Here is a 22,830-nt window from a genome sequence, read left to right on the forward strand (position 1 = left end):
GTTGTTAGGCAGCTGACTTTGAAATGGGGACATTATCCTGGATTATCTCAGTGATCCCAATATAATTACCGAGTCCTTGTAGGTGGAAGGAGGAGGAAGAGAGTCAATGTCAGGGTGATGCAATGTGAAAAAGACCTGATCAGCTAAGTCTGAAGAGGAAAGGGGGCATGACCACGGAGTGCAAGCAGCTTCTAGAAGCTGGAAAAGGCAAGAAAACAAATTCTGCACCTAGAGCCTCCGGAGAGGAACACAGCTGTTGCTGACATCTTGATTTGAGCCCAGTGAGAACCCTCTGGACTTCTGATTTTCAGAAATGTAAGATAATCAATTCGTGTTGTTTAAAGCTACTAAATTTGTGGTGATTTGTTACAACGAAGGGAAACTAATACAGGGGAGCACAATTGAGGAGCAAAGGTCTGCTCCTTTCTTCTTCCTAATACAGGGATGACTTTCCCTGGCTTGCCAACTAACCTCTTTAAGAAAATGTCTACCCTCCAGGAATGATGCTTCCGGTCGGTTAGGCATCTGCCTTGGGCTCAGGTCATGATCTCGGGGTCCTGGGACGGAGCCCCGTGGTGGGCTCCCTGCTCAGCTGAGAGTCTGCTTCTCCCTCTGCCCCTGCTCCCCAACCTTTTGTGCTCTCTCTCTTGAATAAATAAATAAAATCTTTTAAAAGAAGATGCCTTTCAAAGGGCAGCATTCCCTACCACACACATGTATTTTGAGGGAATTCCAACTATTCATTCAAGCCAGATTTTGTGAGGTAAAGTGACATGAATCTGACACAATCTTTGCCCCCAGGAACTGACAAAACAGTGGGAAAATAAGGCAAAGTCATAAATTACAACCAGACAAAAGTCATTCTGACAATGAAATCCTCTCTGATTCACATGTTCTCTATGCTTCCTTTCACTACCCCTCACATGCTCCCTTTGCTTTTTGCCCGGACTCTGGAAAAAGCCTTCTGATGGAATTCTCTGGCTGGGTTTTTATGTCTCTCCAAACCATCTTAAAACAATCACTGCACAATTAGCCTCCTCAAAATGGGTATGTTTATCAGACTGAGGGAAGGAGCCGGCAATGAGATAGAATTTGAGCAGAGGAAAGACAGGAGATGAATTATGAAACAAAGCCCCAGAGGAAATGAAAGAAAACTGGTATCAAAATCCATGTGGGAAAGCAAGCTTTTGAAAGGAGGGGACAGTCTTCCCTCTCATTCTCAGAATTTTGAGAAAGAAGAGGAAGGAGGGTATAATACAAACTTGAGATTGTGAAGAGGAGAATGTAAGGAAATGATTTCCTGAGTGAATTTTACAGCTCGCTTCAGGGCTTAAATATTGGGAACAGGCCTAGAGCTGCCTCAGGGAAGGTGAGAGGAGTGGCCTTGATGAATGCAAGAATGAAGAGCAGGAGTGAGGGTCTCCACAAGTGCTGGACACAGAGTTGTCATGGTCTTTACAGCACTTCTCAGTAAGCCAGGAGCAGGAGCAGAGAAAAGGAATGATTCAAGGTTACAGACCCTATGGAACACGGTGGTACATCTTAGGACTCCAGGATAGTGGGGCTGAGAATCATAAATGGAGCTGATGGAGGCTTCTGTGGTCTATGAAGGGGGGTGATGGAGTGAGAGAAGGGAGAGGCTGAGGGATGAGGAATCCTGTCAAGAACACAGAGCAGATATCAAAGGGAGGGAGAGGATGGAGGATGAGAGAGGCCAATGATAAGAAGGATGTGGCCAGAGATGCGATGTTAGATACGCCAATCCTTGGTCCCAGTCTTCTGGGGTGTAAATATAATCCTTTCCCTCCAGCCAGCCCTTCACTTTTTCTGAGGGACCAAAGTGTTCCCCAGAATGCCATCTTGTATGGAGTAAATGTATTCTCTATGTATTCTCTTCAGCAGTTTGGGTTTTTGTTTTGTTGTTTTTTTAATCAGTGGTGCTTCCCAAGCTTTTACCACCGTGGTCCAGCATCTGACTGAAATGTGGTTCTAAATGAAGCACACTGCTCCAGGAGTGGCTGGACCAGAGCAGAGGACTGTGGGACCTGCAGCTGTCCTGGTTGGGCTCCATTTGTCCATTAAAGGAATCTAAGATGGCATTAGCACTTTTAGAAGTCACATCAATTACTGGCTAAAACGGAGCTTCCTTTGCAATGAACGCACCGTGGACCGTTTCTTCGCCAAGTGTCCCCTGTCCTATACTTGTGCAGCAGCCAGAATGCAAGTGTAGGATTTTGCATTCATCTTTGTTAAGTTTCAATCTGTAAATTCTGACCCATCCCTCAAGCCAGCTGTTATCCACTGGAACCTTGCCTTTGCCATCCCCCCATCCACCCCCCCCCAAAAAAAAAAACCAGAGAATGCATTAGCCATTCCTTCTAACTTTGTATTGCTTTTAAAATCAGTTGGTATCTTCTATACCTTATCCCAATTGATTTGAAGCTTGGATGGGTCAGAGCCAAGTACAGAGGCCAGAGTATTACTACAAGAACTTCCTTCCGAGCTGATGTTCACCTCTTAACCCATGCTCATTTGCTTATTCATTCATTCAGTCACAATGTACAGACTATGCTAAAGGCTGGACTGTAGGTGGTGACGGACACACTCCCTGACCGGCTTTGGAGTTCACAATGCAGGAAGGCAGGAAGGCAGGAAGGCGGATGCTTGAGGAATGCTACAGAAGGCATAGAGACGCTCTGGGTGCCAGTAACAAGGAAGCCTATCCTCATCTAGAGTCAGGGAAGCGCCATCTGAGCACTGAGGATGAAGGGTGATTAAGGCCACAAGGGACGGGGACGGGGAGAAATGGAGTGTTCCAAGAAGAGCATACAGCATCTATTAACGGAGAGTGACTAGAAGCACATTCAAAGCTTCCGGACAGTGGGAGCATTGCATGTTACAAGGAAGGGGATTTCAGCTGAAGCTGGATCGAAAAGGCATGGGGCAAAGATGTGTAGGGCTCTGTAAGCCATCTTATCATTTTGAGCAAGCTTCATCATTTTAAGGGCAAGCCACTGAATGGTTTACTCAGAAGAAGAGAGTGATATTTGCATATTTAAGAAGGTCACTGTTGTTTCCATTTGGGTGAGTGGGAGGAGGTCAAGTGGATGGCAGGATTCTGATGCAGTGTCCAGTGGACAGAAAATAGCCCAAGATTGGGCAGTTTATAGAGAATGACTCCCAAATTAGTCAGAAGAAGTGACTAATTTGTATTATGTAGCTGCAAGGAATGAGGAAGACAAAAGACAATGGGTGACCCAGGTTTCTGGCTTGACCATTTATGTGGAGAGTGGTATCATTTGAGAGACAAGGAGCCCTGGGGGAGGTGCAGCACTCTACTTGAGGGGTTTGTGAGGTCTCTACATATGCAGATACCCAGAAAGCAGCTCAGTCTCTGAATCTGCAGTTCCAAGGAAGAACCGAGCCAGGAAAAACAGATTTGGGCACCGTCTCGCCATCAAATAGCGATTCTCACCCTAGCTGCAAACTGGAATTGCCTGGTGAATTTTAAAAATATTCCTACACCTAGGTCCCATCTCTGACAATTAAATCTAGGCCTGGTCATTGATTCTTTTTTTGTTTTCTTAAGTGATTCTAATGTCCATCCAGAAACTGAGAACCATGAATGAGAAACACAAGGGTAAGGGACAGTACGGAAGAAAAAGAGGATCGCGAAAGGCAGACCTCTTTTTAGGTGTAGACTGCTCACCTATCCACTAATTCACTTGTGTGTACCATCTAGTCATCTAGTCATTCTCCACTACTTACGCAACACCATAACTTCAAAAATACCAGTTCCGGTTTATGACAGTTTTACTTTTAGAGAGCGTACTCCAGATAGCTACTGCTTCATAAAAAGTCACCCCCAAACTTTGTGGTTTAAAACAACAATCAGGGACACCTGGGTGGCTCAGCAGTTTAGCGCCTGCCTTTGGCCCAGAGCCTGATCCTGGAGACCCGGGATCAAGTCCCACGTCGGGCTCTCTGCATGGAGCCTGCTTCTCCTTCTGCCTGTGTCTCTGCCTCTCTCTGTGTGTCTCTCATGAATAAATAAATAAAGTCTTAAAGCAGCAACAACAACAACCAGTCTGTAATTTTTCAACATTTCTGTGGGCCAGGAATTTGGGAGTTCAGCTGCACAGGTCTGGTTTGGGTCTCTTGTGCAGACAGATGGAGGAGCGGGTATAGCCGGGCCGAGGGACGCAGGTATGGGTGGGATCTAGCCGGGCATCTCTCCTCTCTCTTTATGGAGCTTCAGGCATTCTCCATGTGGCCTCTCCTTACGGGCTAACCTGGGCTTCTGCACAACACGGTGGGAGTAGAATAATTCAGTTGTTTATATGGCATCCCAGAGGACCAGCACAAGTGTTCCAATTGGTAAGAAAGATGCTGAATCACCCACTTTAGAAGTCACACGACGGTGTTATCTCCTTTCTACTGCCCTAGTCAACCAGTTCCAAAAACTTACCTAATTTTAGGGGGAGGGACACAGACCCCATCTCTCAATGGGAGAAATGTTGTTCCAGCCATTGAAGAATAGCACACAAGGGTTAAAAACAACCACCACCCAGACTTCTTTCCATCAATTCGAGGTCTACGCTTTGTCAAGTCACTCAACATCTGAAGGTGGGGGAGGGAGGCGAACTAACTGAACTGTTGTTATAATACTAAATGAAAACCAATAGCTTAAAGTTACATCACTTCTTTAATTCTTAGAAATGACTTGGAGAGCAAGAGGTACTCATGTGGACTTTTCTCCTATCTAAAGAAATAGTGAAATTAAAATCCAATAACCAAAGTGTCTTAAATCTTTTAATTTCAGTCCATGATAAATTTTTCATAATTCAAATTCTGACCTTTAATCTGATACTTTCAGGCTTAAAAAAATATATATCAAATGGCTGCTATTAGCAGCAGTGGTCCCTCTCATCCATATGGAGACGAGCAAAGAGCTTCATACACATTTCATTTTACCCATTTAGCTAGCATGGATTCAGTACATACCTGTGTGTTGACTGTAATTGGGCTGACCCCTCATACTTTCCCAGAACTACCAGCTAGACTTGTACATAATTCAGACCAGGGCAAGCCCCTGGGTCCCCTGGAAGTGCTTCCAGCAGCCCGTTGCACCCACACAGTATTAGGACTTGGGTAAATACTCTGTCTGGCTACTTTCTCTGATGGATTCCACATTTCGACTTATTAGTGAGAAAAAAAAAAGGCAATGTTATTTTTTTCAAGGGATTTTGTTTTTGAGATTTTAATCAGAATGGAATAAGTAAGATGCTTTTAATTGATCTGCTTCTAACTTGGAATACTCAGTAAAAAGCTTTCCGCCTCTTCTTTGGAATTTAAGGTCTCCACTTGGGGGAAAAAGGGAATTATTAACGTCCACTCTCCCTCTGGGGTTCCCCCCCCTCCCGCTCATTCACAGAACTTTTCAGATAAAGAGTAACCAGGAAGATGTAAGTCATGATTACCATTTAATCGATACCAGAATAAAGAAGTTAATTACCTGTTAGTCAATACCAGAATAAAGGAGTTAAGTTAATCTCTAAATTATATCACAACCTTGGATATTTTTTCACTGTGGTGTGAAGTAAGGAGACTGTCTAAACACCATGGAAACCAGGAACACTTGCTACGGGGGAAGTGTAGCTGTTCACCTTTATACTATGTTTTAATTCTAACAGGTTTGACAAATTCAAAACAGGCATACTGGTTTAAACATCCATAAATATTATCATCCGATTTTGTTTTCCTGATGATTTTATGCGTTTGTTTGCTTTTCCTCTAAAGACAGTAAAAAAGAGTTAAAACTAGTTTGCATATTCAGTCTTGGTTGAATAGCTAAAATTACAATTTCAGCCAATAAAAAAGCCAAACATTAACAAATGTCCACTGATGGATACGTGGATAAAGAGATGTGGTATGTAAATAGGATGGAATACTCTTCAGCCTCGAAGAAAGAAGGAAACTTCCTGTCATATGTGACAACAAGGAGGAACTTTGAGGACATTCTGCTATGTGAAATAAGCCAGACAAAGGGTGAATACTGCATGATTCCACTCATCGGAGGTATCTAAATAGTCAAACTCATACAGAAGCAAAGAGTAAGAACAGGGGTTGCCAGAGACTGGGGGAAAAGAAAATGGGAAGTTGCTTTTCAATGAGTACAAAGTTTCAGTGATGATGCAAGATGATTCAGTCCTAGGGATGTGCACTGTGCCTACGGTTAACAAACACATCGTACACTTAAAGAGAGGAGGTCTCGTGTGAAATGTTCTTACCACAATAAAAGAAAAAACGTTAACTTTAGCTTATGTAATTGATCCCCATCATCATTTCAATACATTTTTATTGACAGTTATCTTCAAGGATTGAGAAGCAGAGTTCTTCTGAAGGGTCTATAGACAGGGTGACATCAGAAATGCCCTACCAGTGAGCCACAAATGGACCTTAGAGCTGGTTTAATCAAATTTCTTTATTTTACAAGAAACTGAGTACAGGAAGGTTATGTCCTACATTTGAACTGAGGCAGCTAATTTGTTTCAGAGCCATGACTGCCTCCATGTTCTCTGACCCACGATGCAGTCCACTTTGACGGTCTTATAAAATACCTATAAGGTGGGAATGACTATGAACTTCTCCAACATTAGAGTTGGGAAGGGTTTTGGAAATCCTCTACATGAATTCTCTCATTTGGCAGATAAAGAAACTGAAGGCCAGAAAGGTTATACAATCTTACCAAAGGATACACAGTTTTTCAGCAGAATTAACATGTTTTGTTTCTTTAAATGTGATTAGAAATAGAATACATTTTTAATAGAAAATATTATTATTTGCCAAAGAAGTTAAGGCTCCCTAATACCAGTGGCAGTATGGCTTAGCTTGCTAAAGGGGTAGGGGGATACTGGAGTTTGCATTTTAATTTACTAATTAACAGTGGTTCTCAAACTTTTTATTAATTCTTTACAATGAACATATAAATCTTACGCTTTTCTCTTATATGATTGAATTTAAATATAGGTATTTCCATTTTTTTAAAATATAAAATGTTATACTCTTGAATTATTGTGCTATGAAAATCTCTCGCTGTGGGAAGCCACAACGGAACCCAAGCCACACTCCCCACAGGATGCTCCCAGCCAGTGACTGTGGTGGCAGGTATTAATGGAAACTCATTTCTAAGGGATGTGGGACTCGGCCAGTGGATTCTCTATCAGCAGAAATGTCCTTAAAACTGCACTGCAAGCTCAGACTCTTCCTACCGGATTTTCCTTTTTTCTCCCTTTTCTTTCAAAGACGCCGGACCCGCATGTAAGTGTGTAGATGCTTCCTGCTTGCTCATGCTTCCTCTCCCTTCTCTTTTATAAGCACTCTGTCACTGGCCCTACCCCCAAGAAATCTCCTGCTCATCTAATTCCACACTGGCATCTGCTTCCTGGAGGACGCAAAGGAACACAAATATGCTTTTTCTAATTAGTCCTGTCTTTTCCCCACTGACATTCCAATGTTTGCCCCAAACCAGGGAGGCATGGTCCACTCCCTCCTCCCTTCTTGGGGGTGGAGCTGAGAACCACCATTATAGAATCTTGGCTCATTTATTTAGCTAAATATTGATTAACAAATATTTTAGGGACATAAAGTCTATGATATTACTATTACAGGAGCCCTTGAGTACATAACTAAATTAAAAGTCCATTTGTGTTTGTAAGGAGCAAGTAATCAAGTTGTAGAGGAATGACTTCCAGAGAAAGAGTGGCTTCAATAACAGCATAAGCAGCACACTTTTAAGTGCTGAATCTATTTAATCTAATCTAATCTAATCTAATCTAATCCAATCCAACATATCTGGACAGATTTTTAGTGCTCCAGGTCAGAAGAGAAGAAACCACTGTAGCCCTGTCATTTTTAAAAAATCCCTATCAATTGGATAATTTAATACGAAGGATCATTGTGAGAAACAGCTAGAATATTGGTGAAGTGCCCATAAATTCCAAGGGATTGCCAACAGAAGTAACTTTTTCCCTGCTGCCAAAGGTCTTAATTTCTGGCGTGCCCTTGTATACTTTAGCATTAACCATCTATGTTACATATACCTCTCAGCCACAGTGCAAAAGGGGCTCCTTTCCCAGCAAAAGGCTGGAAGGAGGGGGGGCAGGAGAAGCAGAACAGAAACACTGTGAATTCCAATCATGTAGCCTGGAAAAAGCAATGTGATGCTAATCCTGCAATAGTAAATTTCTTCTTATCCCCTGAAACTGATGCTGACATTTCCATTTATTCATTCAGTTCCTTTAGACTCCCTGTCAAATCTCTTCTAGTTGCCAAGCAACAATAACAGCAGTTCTGTACATAAGCATTAGGCAATAACTATTGTCAATGTTTCTCCTTTCTCTGAAAGGGAAATTTAATGACCCTTTCCTATGAGAAAATGATGACAAGAACCTGTCCATGTGAAACCTGGAAGCCGTTTGTGTGGTTTGTGTTTTTGCTGTTTGAATCCAAGGACTAGGCTCAACTGATTTACACATCCCTACAAAATCATGAAATTAAGATTTGCCCCAAAGCTGGCATGATTTGGTCTTTAAAAACAACTGTGTACCATGCACCTGAAACTGATAAAACACTGTGTGTTAACTACACTGGAATTAAACAAACAAACACAACAGCCTATCATTAAAATTGTCCCACATCCTATGAAATGAGTTCTCTGTTAAATGAAGCTAATATTTTACAGATGCTTTGACCCTGCTAAAATTTCTTTAATCAAATGCTTAGGTTTTTCTGACCATATCCCATCCCACATAAAGAATTGAACTATCTTAAAAAAAAAAAAAAAAGACCTATATTTCAGTACGTTGTAAAACGTAGATCAAGACAGTTAATAGGAAAAAAGAGTCATAAAATGGGACATCTGCCCACCTGTTGAGGACAGACTTTAGGATACAGTTTATTTCGGTCATCTGTAGAAATGACCCCTCTCTGTCCTCGTGGTGGACTAGAGGCTCTTCCCTCCTTTTCTTTTCTTCCTTCTTCAATTTAATGACTCTCTATGATTATTGTTTACAGCCCAATTTACCTCTATAATGTTAAGAGCTCTCAAAGCTATTCACAATAAGTGGTACAGCTCAGCAAGGATATTCTAGACTAAGCTATTCTCCATTGCCATATCATTCTGTTTTCCAGCCTCACTTATTTTTTGTGAGGCTCAGCAATAGCTATAAAATGTTTCTTTGAAAAAGTCAAGTCCAGTTTTATATTCATTTTCTCATTTGGGCTTTTTTTATTTATTTTTTTTCTAATCTTGGTTCTGTGTGAATTTGTATTTTGAGTTCCAAACAAGAATGCTAATTAGAGCTCCTTTTCCATTTTTTTATGTTATAAAATGAAAACAGATGAGCTCCCCCGAGATCTTTTAGAGTTTAAGAGCTCATACACTCAATTTATTATTGTATTTGCTGACTTGTTAGGTGGTATTATTACCATGTCCAATCTACAGATTAGGAAACAAGGCCCAGAAAAGTTAGGTGACTTGATAATCTCTGCCTCTGTCTCCAAACTCCATGACCTTACCTCACTGGAGATCACGTCCCAAGCATACACGGTTCCCTAAGGTTGCTTGGGGATCACTCTTTGTTGGAATGAGTTATCAGTCCATTACTGGACAGTCAGTAAATATTATTTTGTAATCCCATTTTATAAGCAAGGATTCCCCTCTGCTTTCCATCCCCAAATTGTATTGCTGAATTATAGTCTATTTAAACTGATTTATAATAATGCATGAAAATATCTGACTAGAAATTTTATTTTGTCTTTGCCAGTTCTAATCATTTTTTTTAGTTGAGAATTACATATAAAATTTTATTAATCAATTTAGCTTGACAATCAAGTATTTCACATGAGAAATAATATAATCATCACTACTGAGCCTCTTTCCTAATTCATCCATGAGTTTCTAGTACTGAACTCCTTAAAAAATATGTCATTTAGAAGAGTTGTAAAAAGCGAAGATGTCCCAAATATAAGGTCCTGATTAGCATAAAGATTTTGTTCTGGTATTCTTTCCTTAACAAAGTGAGATGTGGGATTCTTCTTCTTCTTCCTCATCTTCTTCTTCTTTTTGTACATCAGGATGACTAGTTTTATTCACCAAAGGACCTCATCTGTTATGGTGAAACCTATCTGAGGCTACCGGTATTTGATAACTATCTTATAAAGATGCTGCTTTTTTTGTGCAAAACCACCGTCAACCTAAGTAACCCTACTTTCTGTTTTAAGAAGCAATTCAAGGCTTGCTTTATGTCATAGCAAAGAGAGTACTAAAATAAGATGACAATTCCATTAACCTATATTTTAGTTTTTAAGAAGGCTCCAGATTTCGCAAAATTTTGTGAATGGGACATATAGTCTCTAAAGTACTTCATTATTCAAGTAGAGATGTTCATTCATTCATTTTCCATTCATTTATACAACTGTATTTGGGGGTCAACTATGTGTTAAGTCCCAGAATATGAAGATAAGAGAGGCCCAATCCCGTCCCCCAAGAAGCACAAAGCCTTGCTTGCTGAGAAGACAACTAACAATCACAATCTGAATAATGGTTTTGATCAGAAAGCAGCCACTCAAAGGAGAACAAGAGGATAGAGAATTCAAATGGGGCAGGAGGGAAGACAAGGGAGACATTCCCCTGAAAGAGCTCCTGAAAGGGAGGTGAGTGAGGGCCAGGTTCCTGAGGACACCTCCCATATAGAGGAAACCGCCTTTGCAAAGGCCCCCAGGCAGGAACATTCAAGGTCAGGATAGTGGTGCTGAAGGGGGCATGTGGGTAAATGGCAATAAACAAGGTGTAAAAGACAACAGGGTCAGATCTCAGAGGACGTAGGTCACACTAAGGAGACTGAACTTTTGAGTCAACGATAACTTTGATTTTAAATCCTTATAATCCAATAATATAATGATAGTTTAAAATAAAACAGCCACAGAGAGCGTCAATTACAAATTTCAGTTGTCTTGGATATTAAACCTTCAATTATTAGTTTCTCCTTTGGACTAAAAGCTTCCCGAGGACAGAAATGATTTCTTCACCAAGCACCTACTCCTTTTTGATTCATCCAACAGGGGATCCACTAGAGGTAACTACTGTACTCATTTCATCACAATGCTTTTGTTAAGTATTAATTTCCCACAGTGCTTGTCTAGGTTTTTATAAGAATACTGCATAGATCCATTCTCAGGTCTGTAAAAGCTTATAATTGATAATTTAAGACATAACAGTTGTTATTATTCTTAATTTTCAAAACTAAAATGTCATTGCTCATGTGACAGATTGAAAAACAAACTAATCATAAAAAGGCCATAAAAGCTAATAACTAAAGGAAATACATGTACTAAAATAAATCAATGTAAAATTATAAATGATCAGAATTTTCTGTTGTTTATGATGATTTATTTTATTGAGTTGAGAAATCTATTAACCTTTTGGTATAGGAAGATGGAATTTACTAATTGAGTTAGAGGAGCTCTACTTTCATTGTCATGCAGATTGATAATATTTACAACTTAAGCGTCACCCTCTTTCAAAATAATGCCAGCATTTTGATAAGTTACTGAAGTGTGATGGCAGAAACACCATCTCCTGTTAATCTTCGTGCACATATGTGCCATTGATCATGACAAGTGGATGAATGTGGCGCCTAAGCCAATACATGGAGCATTCACACTGAACCTCTGTGGTCTGGGCGCTGACAGATGAGCCTCCTTCCCCTGACTGGCTGGATGCCACCTCGTTTTGAATAAGACACTCTTTCTGCTGAGCCTACCATATTGGTCTGTCCAACTAGCCATGTTTTGCAAAGAATCGATTACTATGACTCTGATTCTTTAAAGTGCTTTTCCTTCCCATAATCCAACTTCAGGAGCTGTCCAATCTATTCATCAACAGACATTTGGAAAGGGGCCAATCTTGGGTCAGCATGGTGGTGCCAGACCCAACTTCTCAAACTGGGAAACACAGTCTCACCTAAGACTATGACTGTGAGTCAGGAAGAATGTGAAGTCATGATGTAAAAGAGGCACATCTTTCTGCTATTGTTTGCTCAATACTTAATAAGTAAAAATAATTTTGTATTAACATAATATATGGAATATCTTATAGAATATAGTAACTAAAAAATTTGTATTAATTTCTAAGATAACACGAAAGACTTCAAATAAATTGTATGATGTAGAAAATGGTTTTGGCCATCTTCTCAGAGACCTGGGGTCACAAGTGTGTTCTTTTGTGTCCTGGGGGTACTTTGGTGGAAAACTCTGGGAAGCAGAAATGCAGAGGAAAGGAGATAGGCTTTAGAACCAGACACAGGTGAGTTTGAATCCCTCCCTGCTCCTCCACATTTCCTGAGAGTCTGACTTTGACCAAGTCACTTTACTGTAAACTTCCGTGTCCTCAGAATGTTATTTAATACGAAGATCTGTCAAATAGGTAGCATAGTAGTTGACAGAGCCAGGGTGAGCTCTAAAAAAATATCACACAGGTCAGGCTCCTGCTTAAAAACTTTTAGCATCTACTTTTGCCCTTTGAATAAAGCCCTACATGGCTATTTCAGATCCTAAACCTTTTGGGGCACAGGCCCTCTTTGGCAGTCTGGTGAAGTTTTAAATAAAATACATATGATTATAAAGGAAACCACCATTCACACTGAAATAAAGTTGAAATTAAAAAATTCATGCTACAGTAATATCTGTGCTCCTCTATTAACATCGAATAACACAACGCAGCAGAAGTTCCAGTAACTACAGTAGTTTTGAAGTGGTCATGAACAAACGACATTTCAGGACATCTGTAACGAGTGTAATTTGATATGAAGGTATCTGTGACCTCTAGTTGTGAAAGTCGCAGAGACCCCTGCTGCAACCGTGGGTTTCTTCCTTTGCCTGCATTCATGATTGCAGGAGATGCTATATTTCATTTAGATGTGAGTGAAGTCGAAAATGTGTTTTCTCTCATGCAAGTCTGTGGAACCCTGGACTCCACCCACGGATCCTGTGGAGGTCCAGCAACACAGGAGAAGAGCCAACACTACCAACACTGGATCCTGCCGTGCTCACTGATCTCATCCCCCCTCGCCATCCCTCTGTCGGACACTCTGGCAACACTAACCATTTGGCCTCCAAACACATTCAAATTATCCCACCTCCAGGCTCTTGCTTTTCTATCTGCTCTGTCTCTGGATCTTTGCATGGTGTTTCTTTCCTGTTGTCTTCATCTCAGCTCAAGTGTCCCCTCCTCTGCGAGGGCTGCCTTGACCAACCCCATCTTAAAGACCCTCTCCTCAGGCCAGCCTCATCATACCACTGTCTGAAATGACTATATGCATTTATACGTTCTCAGTACGGACTCTGTTTCTCTGCCCTAAAAAGCAAGCTCCATGGTAGCAGGAACCTCACCTACATGTTCAGTGCCATAATCCCAGCATCTAGAACAGTGTCTGGCACAAAGGAGGAGTTCAACACTTCTTTGTCAAATGAAAGGGAAAAAGTCAGGACTCCACAAATGTTACTTCTCTAACCCTTCACTCTGTGTTTTAGGTACTGTGAGGATACAAACACATGAAAGACAAACTCCTGCCCTCAAGTAGTTCACAATCTAGCGGAGGATGGGAGTTGGCCCTGTGGAAGGTGGAGAGACCTTCCCACTCTGTCATACAACCACAGACAAATCTCTTGTAGTGCCTCAGTCTCCACAGTGCCAGATAAATGGCTTGGACAAATTTGTCTCCATGGTCTCATATGGTCTACGGTTTATGATCATTAAGTGCTAGTAGTGCACGGTAGCATATATAAGTGAGGGGTTTTGACCCTAACAGTGAGGAACCTTCACAGAGAAGGACAAGACATGGGAGGGCTTTGAAGTATAATCAGCCCCCAACAAATAATGAGAAGGGGGAGATTTTCAGAGTCATGAACTCCCTGCATTGAAAGAAACATTATAGGTTATCCAGCATAACCACTAGGTAATGCTGTGGACATCTCTATATGAGGCTATTCTGGAGATGTAACATAATACCCTAGCCTTCAGATGTAACCCAGCATGGTGGTTAAGAGTATGAGCTGTAGGATGGCACTGCCTGGATTCAAATCCCAGCTCTGTAGCTTACTAGCTATGTGAACTTAGGCTAATTACTTAACTTTTTGATATCTCAGTTCTTCTCTCTATAAAATGAGAATAACAACACTATTAACTTCATGGAGTTATGGTCAAGATTAAGTGAGAAAATGAAAGTAATATGCTTAACACACAATGAGTAAATACTTCTTATGATTCTTTCTGTTGGGTGGTTTTCTAGTTGTCAAACGTACTGTATATCCCCTAAAACCATTTTTCCCTTCTTCCATTGTAACTGAGTTTTTACCAGCTAAAGACTACACAGTTTGGAGTTTCTATAACCAATTTATAACTGTATCCTACCTTTTCCTTGACATTCACATGTGTATTGAGTTCAGCCATCTTGCTTCTAGTGGAATAAGCCCTATAAAAAAGGAAAAAAGGATTAAAGTTTTAAAATTGATTTCTCAATGTGATATTTTCATGCTCTCTCCCAACACAGTAAACAATTTCATTCAGTCATAATCATAAATACCATTTTAGAATATAAAAATATTTTAAAGCTAAGCATTTGTCTTAGATATGTTCTAAAAACATGTTATGATAACTCTAGAAGGCAATGTAAAATCTTTTATTCATACTGTATTGACATGAAAAATGACAAGGATAGATGGGTGTGCACCCAAACCGTGTTTATTAAGTAAAAGAAAGGTGGTCAAGAACAGTGAGAGGAGGAAAAGCATATCTATTTTAACAGAGCATTGTCATCCCAATCCTTGCTGTCCCAAAGTTTTTATTAGCCTCTAGTTAATAAAATAAACATTTACTGAGTCTTTCCTGCATATACATAACTATACGAAAGCACTCAAGGAAGAAAACAGGAGAAATGATTCCAAATTTAAACATAAGAAACACTGTACATAACAGTTTTAAAAAATTTTACTTATTTGAGGGAGAGAGAGAGAGCACACGCAGCAGAGAGACGCAGAGGGAGAAGCAGGGCCCTGGATGCAGGCCTCCATCCCAGAACCCTGGGATCATGACCTGAGCAGAATGGAAGATGCTTAACTGACAGAGCCACTCAGGTGCCCCATGTACTAAGTTTTTAAACTGGCTTTTTCACTTATCAACATATGAACATCCTTCCAGATAAATGTGTATATATATATATATATATATATATATATATATATATATATATATGTATATGACTTCACCATAATTTTAATGACCATAAATTCATGATCTCTATCAAATGGAGTCTTAAAATTGCCCACAGTCTTTCTGTTTCCTTAAATTCTTTAGGGTTTCCACCTCTGGAGCCCAAACTTCTTTGTGAAATGACCCACTCAGGAAAGATCTGTACTCTTAATAAGAATCGGTGGTGTTTTCTTTCTTTTCATCTGGTCTAAATCTTTCACCATTACTATGGAAGACAGGACTTAAGCCTTTAATAGTCTCAATCTCTTTTTGAAATAGAGCATAAATGAGTTCAGTGGGCAAACAGATTGGTTCAAATTAGCAGTAGGATAGGCCAAGATATCGTTATACTCCCTATTTGCATGATTAATGCTTTTTGTCAATCAAGAACCACTGAAACTATCTTACATTCTTTTTTGACTCAGGTTACAATGAGTGTATCTAGAGTTGATACATTTCGGGGACAACTTGCAATAAGTCTCTGATTTCTCCTCACCATTTCCTTTTAAACCTAGGTCTTAAATAAGTTAAATAAAACATAAATTCAGATCCATTATCTTTTGTTCATTTAGGATGAAAGCTTGGCAATATGTATTCTTTACTCTATTACCACTCAAATAGGAATCCACATAGATCTATTACTACATATTATCAGATATTATAAACAGTAAGATTTCATGTTAATAAGTTTCCAAATGATAATGCCACTAACACATGCATTTGGGCACACTAGCAGGAGAGACTCTGTGAACTCAATCCCCAGTAAGACAGCTCCTTCTCATATTGGGCTGCAATGAGTGTCCATCCCATTGAATACAGTTCCCATTTACATAACTGACTGCAAATTCTATATCCTCTGATTTGGCATATGGAAGAAAGCAAATCATACTAGCTGGGGGGTTCCTGAGGGGCAAAGTTCAGTTAAACGACCCACTCTTGGGCTTCAGCTCAGATCGTGATCTTAGAATCCTGAGATCAAGTCCTGTGTCTGGATCTGTGCTCAGTGGGGAGTCTGCTTGAGATTCTCTTTCTCTCCCTCTGCCCCTCCCACCATTCTCTCTCTCTCTCTGAAATAAATAATCTTAAAAAAAATACTAGCCAGCAAATAATACCTGAATTGAATTTCATTCTCATTTATTGCTACTCCTGACAGTTACTAGTAACAGAGAATGGGATTATTTTCTGATGATCTGGAACAGTGAAGAGACATGGTCTGTGAAGTGCAAGGATAAATAAGCAAGCATTTTTGTTGATAAGCCATAGATGAAAAGTGGAACCTTTGATCAGTCATCACAATACCTTCAAAATGGTCTACAATCATATTTGAAAACATTTGGATGTTTGATTTTCTTATTCAAATGGAAGTTTTGGCATGTAAACACACACTGTGCACATATGTGGATTTTTCTGCATGTTACTCTTTGTGTGTGTGTGTGTGTGTGTGTGTGTGTGTGTGTGTGTGTGGCAACAAGGATGTGAGGGAGGCGGAGATACGGGTTATACCTATGGAACTATGAGGGTCAAAGGTGACAGATGGATTTAGTGCTATTTGTTAGGATAGATCTGGGAGCCACAGTTCCTTTCATTAGACTAGATTAGCTGAATCTTCTGGATACATCTCCTCTTGCCGTTATAGATGTGTGAAATCGGATAGAAAAAGCAAGCGTCTTGTTTTTGTTGTGCTTTGATGTCTAGGATTTGGGTGTGAAGAGTTTCCTAAGGCTGGAGTGTTTTAATCCACGGAGGAATCAGGGAAGAATTCCATTGAGGACAGAACATTTCTGAGATCTGAGGAGGTAGCAGCACTGAAAGGTGAGCTGTATTTGGAGATGAACAATACACACACATATACTTTTCTTTTACTTAATATACATATTTACATACATTTCCTCGGCAATTCCCTTTCTCTCTGACCTCAACGTCTAACTCAAGAAGACTCTTCTGTGGTAGTGGTGCCAGTGGATTAATTACATGAGTTTGTGTGTGAGGAAAAGCCAGCTCTGAGGGTAGAAAGGGGCTATTATAGGTTTCTCAGATGGAAAAGATTAAGATAAAGATAATTGTAGGGGCTGCTCTTGGCCCATTTTATTCTCTTAATTTTTTCCCCCTGTGTGGAGCACAGCGTCTACAGGCTCTACCTTCCAGGAGGATTCCAATGCTCTCTCTATGTCAAGGCTTTCGGCTGGCTGGTGCCTAACAGGGAGATTGGGGAATCAGCTGTAGTTCCAGTTATGGAAACTAGATGAAGGATTTTAATATAAATAGAACTTAAATTTGGTTTGCCTTAAAGAATTAAGAATTTAAATGGCTAGACAGTCAAACTGAGTTCTCGGTCAGGACAAGGTTTGGGCAGGGGTGATCACCAGCTGAGGACCCGTGTTAAATGTCCACACCCTCAGTCCGGCACCAGTCCCACTGGGTTACTGCGAAGCGCACCCCAAGTGGCCTGGTATCAGAGGCTCGTTACCCTTCCTGAGCTCACTTCCTCCTCTATGACAATGAAACTATGCTGTGCTCCTATTCTTTGGGGATTCTGTTTTCTCCTATGGACTCCATCTGGACAGTCGGATCAGTTTGATCTAATCTTGATTGTTTAACTTAGGTAAAGAACACACCAAAATAATAAACCCAGAGAGTTTGGCAACTTAGAGTTGCAGACCCCTGAGCTAACCTAAGAGGCCTCTAATGCTGTGAGTGACAGGTGTTTGGGACCAAGAGACCTCCTTATTTCTCTCATGTCACACTTGGTCACCACACGTACTTGTTTATCACTATCAGACAGGATGGATGCCCATATCCTAACATACCTTGATCAAAAGAGCTTTAAATCCACAAGAAATGTACAGGGATCTCTGACTTCCTGGCAAAGCCTCTGTTTCTAATTCCTACTATCACTTAAGAGTGTTCTCAGAACCTACCAGTTACTGAAGCCCAATTATTCAGATCCATAAATACATACTCTGTACCTATCAATCAATCAATATAAAATTAAAATAACCAGAAATTCCTGATATCGATGTAACGTTTCAATAGCTTAGGTATTGCTTGAAATTCCTTTCCTTAAAGTTGTACTTCGCTTTCATTAATAATATTACAAACATACAGAGATATCATCTAAGTTTTATATATATCCTAGAGAAAATAAAGATCAAGAAAGTTGTTGACTGAAATTTTATTTATGAAATAACAGATTAATCTCTCACTTCATTCTAGATATATATATTCCATAGTCAAAAATTTATTAGGAAAAGATATCAATCCAAAGAAAAGAATTTCACAATTTATCACCAATATATCATCTATACACTTCTCTGGTGTAAAATTAATAATCCACAAATAGGGTTACCACTAGTCACTTCATGTACAAAGTTATATCAAACTGAACTACTCATTATGCAGAGATCTTACTTAATATACATTAATGCCAGTCAGAAAATCTATTAGTTTATAACAAAAATAAATATTCTTTATGAAAAACCTGAACAGAACAAATTCTGGAAAATATGCTTCAGCATTTCTAATTAATACAATTCAGTGAGACTCAGCATATGACAATCTGTCCAACTACCAAACTCTGAGTTTAAGAAATATACGTATTTCTAATTCTCAGGCAATCATATACAACACAAAAAGTGAAAACAAGACATTGAAATGTCAAATTGCTTTCTGACCCTGTTTCCCTTGTGTTTTACTGTGTAGACAGTAATGAAGTTTCACTTTTGTTTCTCTGAAACCTATTACTGCTTTTAGATTCACTTTCCTGTTCTCAGGTACTACATCACTTTTCTTGAAATGGATTCAGGGAACCAGAGGTAATACATAAGAAAAATGTTAAAATAATGATTTTAGCAAATTTTTTCAAGGTCATTTATGCAAAGTTCTCCCATGATTTATAAAGGCATAAAGATCATAACGCATAATTGGAGCTGTTAATAGAGTATTTCATAAATTATCATAATGTAGCTGAAGGAGATAGGTAAGTGGCGGACATCCCGACAATAAGGCAGAGAGGGAAATGAGCAGGTTGGGAGAAGACAGGATCAGTTTGACTTTCTGGCTAATCATCAGGATCAACTGGGGAGCTTTCAGAAATAGGGTTTTCTGGAACCCAATGCCAACTGGGATGAGGGGGCTGAGGCCTGAGAAAAGCAACTCCCCAGGTCATTTTCATGCAAAGCCAGATTTGAATGTGGCTGGCTGAACCAGAATGTGCAGGGACTGTAAAACATACCCTCGATTCCAAAGACTTACTACAAAAAGGAATGTAAACTGTCTCAATATTTTTCCTATCTATTATGTGTTGAGATGATAATAGTTGACATACTGGGTTACATAAACAACATTAAAATGAATTTCGCTCATTTCTTTTTACTCTTTTAAAGGTGGCTACTAGAAAATATTAAATGACCACCATGGCTTACATTGTATTTCTATTGGGAAGCACTGTCCTGGAGTAGCTGCTCTCAGTTTGATTCCTAGAGGAGATCAGCGTCACCTAGGAACTTGTTAGAAACGCCAGTTGTCCACCTCTCGCTAGCCGACCGAAGCCAAAGCTCTGGTGGGGAGCTCAGCAGTCAGTGTTTAGGCGGCCCCCCCAGGGCATTCAGAGGCACGTGGCCTAGGCTTTGAGAACCACTACTCTCAAGTCTCCATCCTGGGAATGTTAAGAAAGGGCCTCTTTCTTGATCTCAACCACCACACACAACACACAGACTCTCACAGAAGCCTAGACACGTAAATGGGGGCCCAGTTTCCCACGGATTACATTAAAGATGGATCTGGCCACCAACATATTATTAATAATAATTAACACACTTATGGAGCACTTAACACACTTATGGAGCCAGGCACTATGTTAAGTGCTCAACAAGCATTGTTTTTTTCAGTTAACCCTCCCCCTATAAAGTAGAAATGATGATTATCCCCCATTTTGCACGTGTGAAAGCCAAGATGCAGGAATTCAATAATTGAGCCTGGGTCTCAAGGTAAGTGGCAGGCCCAGGACTCAAACCCGGGCCATGTGACTTTGGAGCCACGGCCATTGTGCGTACAGCCTCTCAAAACCATCACGAACAAGTCATGGGCTGTTGCTGAAGTGCTGCAAGAATTCTGCGGGAGAGTGGAGGCCGTCCGAGCGCTGGCTCCTCAAGCAGGGCAGGCATGGGACACGTGCCTTGGGCCTGTCTACGCAGGGCACACAAACTGCAGAGCAAAACCACTCAACTCACACAGGAATGGACAGGAATGGACTTGTTATAAAGAGATGGCTGCTTTCCTGTGGCTTCCTACCTCGCAGGAGCGTGTAGAAGGCTGCATTTAGCTGGCCCTGAGCCAACAAAGTGTTTCCTAGGCTCCTCCATGCTGCCCAGGGGCTGCAGGACATTCCAGGGTCTAAGGCTTAACTGCTTCTTCTTTCTACATTAAAGTAATTAAAGTGTCCACGTATCTGACTCTGGTGCAGCCCAGACAGCGTGTGATCACGAAGGTGGCCCTGGAGACGTTTTCATGGGTGCCTCAGAGAGGAAGACTCAGGACTGAGCTTGTGGGTGGGGAGTCAATTACTCAACATGATCGACGCAAGCAGCAAAAAACCCCAGTCAAAGCAGAGTATCCAACAGTCGCCCAGAGTGCCAGCTCCTAACCTGTCCAAACTTAAAGAGCCATCTGCTTTCTTACTCGGTGTACAGCATGCTGGTACCTCTGGAAGAAGGTGTAACACAACTGATTAATTTATTTCCTTCTCTTCTGCCGTTGATTGGCTCTTAGCAGAGAGCAGTGTTCTGGGGGAATGAGAAACAGGTCAGGCGAGTTTCGACTAGATCTGTCTACATGGGGTGCCTCGTCCTGATGGACATCTGAAGAAAGGTTCTAGATCCGTACCATACAGCATGAGGGCCTCAGGTCTCCAGCTACAGAACAAGAGGCTGGAGTTACAGGGGAAGAAAAATAATTTTACCTGAGTTCCTACCTGACACGCTCTCTTGTTAATCTGTAATAGAAGACAGATGAACAAGAGAAAAACAAACAGAAATTTATTGACATGTGTACCTTGTGTAGACACGGGAGATACCGAAGGAAAAGTGGGGAAGCACCCGAGGTGGCTTAGGATTCAGAATTAAATACCATCTTACCAGGGAAGGGGAGGGGTTGTGTGTGCAGGCCTCTCAGGGAAGAGCAAATGATTTTTAGGAAAGACGAGAGGTATGATAGTTTGTGATAAAGTGTGTCTGAATGTGCTGTCAACTTCTAGGCTCCTCTCTCTCCTGTGACAGGACACAACAGTCTTACCTGGTTGACAAAACTGCCCAAGGGGAATTCGGACACAGCCTCTCCCTGAATTTGCTGTTTTCCAAGGGCCTACAGCTCATAGAAATCAATAGGTCAAAGGAGCAGATTCTGGAAGCAAGTCCTGAATTCCTACAGTCATACTCGGGGCCACACATTCTCTACCCTTCAGAGCATGACCGCTGTGGTCCTTCCCAGCTCTCAGTACTACAAGGGGGTACGGGCCCTGGGATGGATGCATTCAACAGCTAAGGCAGCAGAAAGTTAAAAATTTGCCTTAAAAAAAAAAAAAAAAAAGGCATGGGTGTCATCTCCAAAGTACTAGGCTGTCTCCCTGTAAAGATCACCTTTAAACTGGTCAGGGACTAACCGTCCAGTCCGCCAAGCACAACCAGGGGTACCTTCATGCCAGCAGAAGGCTCCGTCTACATTTATACAATTCAGAATAAATTTAAAAATTTATAAGACCGGGACTTCGTCTAAATTTAACACTATGTGGGGTTTCTGGTGCTTGACCTTCCTGTTGCTTAATCCCTCTCTTCTGTTTTGTGCTCTGGTCCCTTCCCCTCCGTCCTTTGCTGCTCCTTATCTGGTGTCGTAATTACTGAGGTCTCTTATGCTCCGAGTGCTTTAGCTCTTTCTTCTGTGGTTTAATTCCCTCAGTTTAATAAAAATTCTTGTGTAGTGCCTTGTTCCTTGGAGGAAAGCTCCTTTAATTATTAGGAATGAGGACACATAAACAATGAAACAGAGAATGGTGACTGAAATATGAATTTCATATAAGGATACTTTACCTGGACTTTTTTGTTTAATTTGGAGGGGGAATAAAACCTCTCAAGGTTGCATTTCCATTCAAAGAGACTTCAATGTACTAAACTCACCGTTAGAACAACTTCGCTGAGAAGCATTTTAAGGGCAAATGTCAGGAAAAAATTTCACATTTAAGAGCCCAGGCTCTGCCTCTTTTGAAAGGCCGGGTTAGCCTCTGGTTTAGAAATGTCGCTGCCTACAAAGTTCTTTGTGGGGAGAAGAAAGAAAATTGAATGTTTTATTTAAACAGGTCATTAACAGTCAATACTTATTTGAAAAGGCCTGCTTCCAGAGGCAGATAAAAGCTCCCAATCACTTAGAATATCACTCGAGCACATCTAGGGCAAGATGTGCTGATGCAAGTTTCAGGCCTCCACGGGAGAACATCTCCACTCAACAGCCCAGCACTGGCGTGGGAGGCAGAG

At 40.7% G+C, this 22,830-nt stretch overlaps 1 protein-coding gene across 9 annotated transcripts in view; it reads right to left on the reverse strand.

The window, feature by feature from the left end:
* The window catches only part of SPATS2L (spermatogenesis associated serine rich 2 like), a 160,538-nt gene that overhangs the window by 64,838 nt on the left and 72,870 nt on the right, over window positions 1–22,830 (reverse strand). For all 9 annotated transcript variants that reach the window (XR_013372798.1, XM_077884800.1, XM_077884802.1 and 6 more), the window contains one exon: window positions 14,474–14,534. Coding sequence is in view for 8 of the 9 variants with exons in the window: in XM_077884800.1 (XP_077740926.1) it covers window positions 14,474–14,512 (39 nt within the window). In the remaining variant the exon portion in view is untranslated. The remainder of the gene's footprint in view (window positions 1–14,473; window positions 14,535–22,830) is intronic.

The sequence above is a fragment of the Canis aureus genome, chromosome 36 (genome assembly GCF_053574225.1).
Source record: "Canis aureus isolate CA01 chromosome 36, VMU_Caureus_v.1.0, whole genome shotgun sequence".
Lineage (NCBI taxonomy): Eukaryota > Metazoa > Chordata > Mammalia > Carnivora > Canidae > Canis > Canis aureus.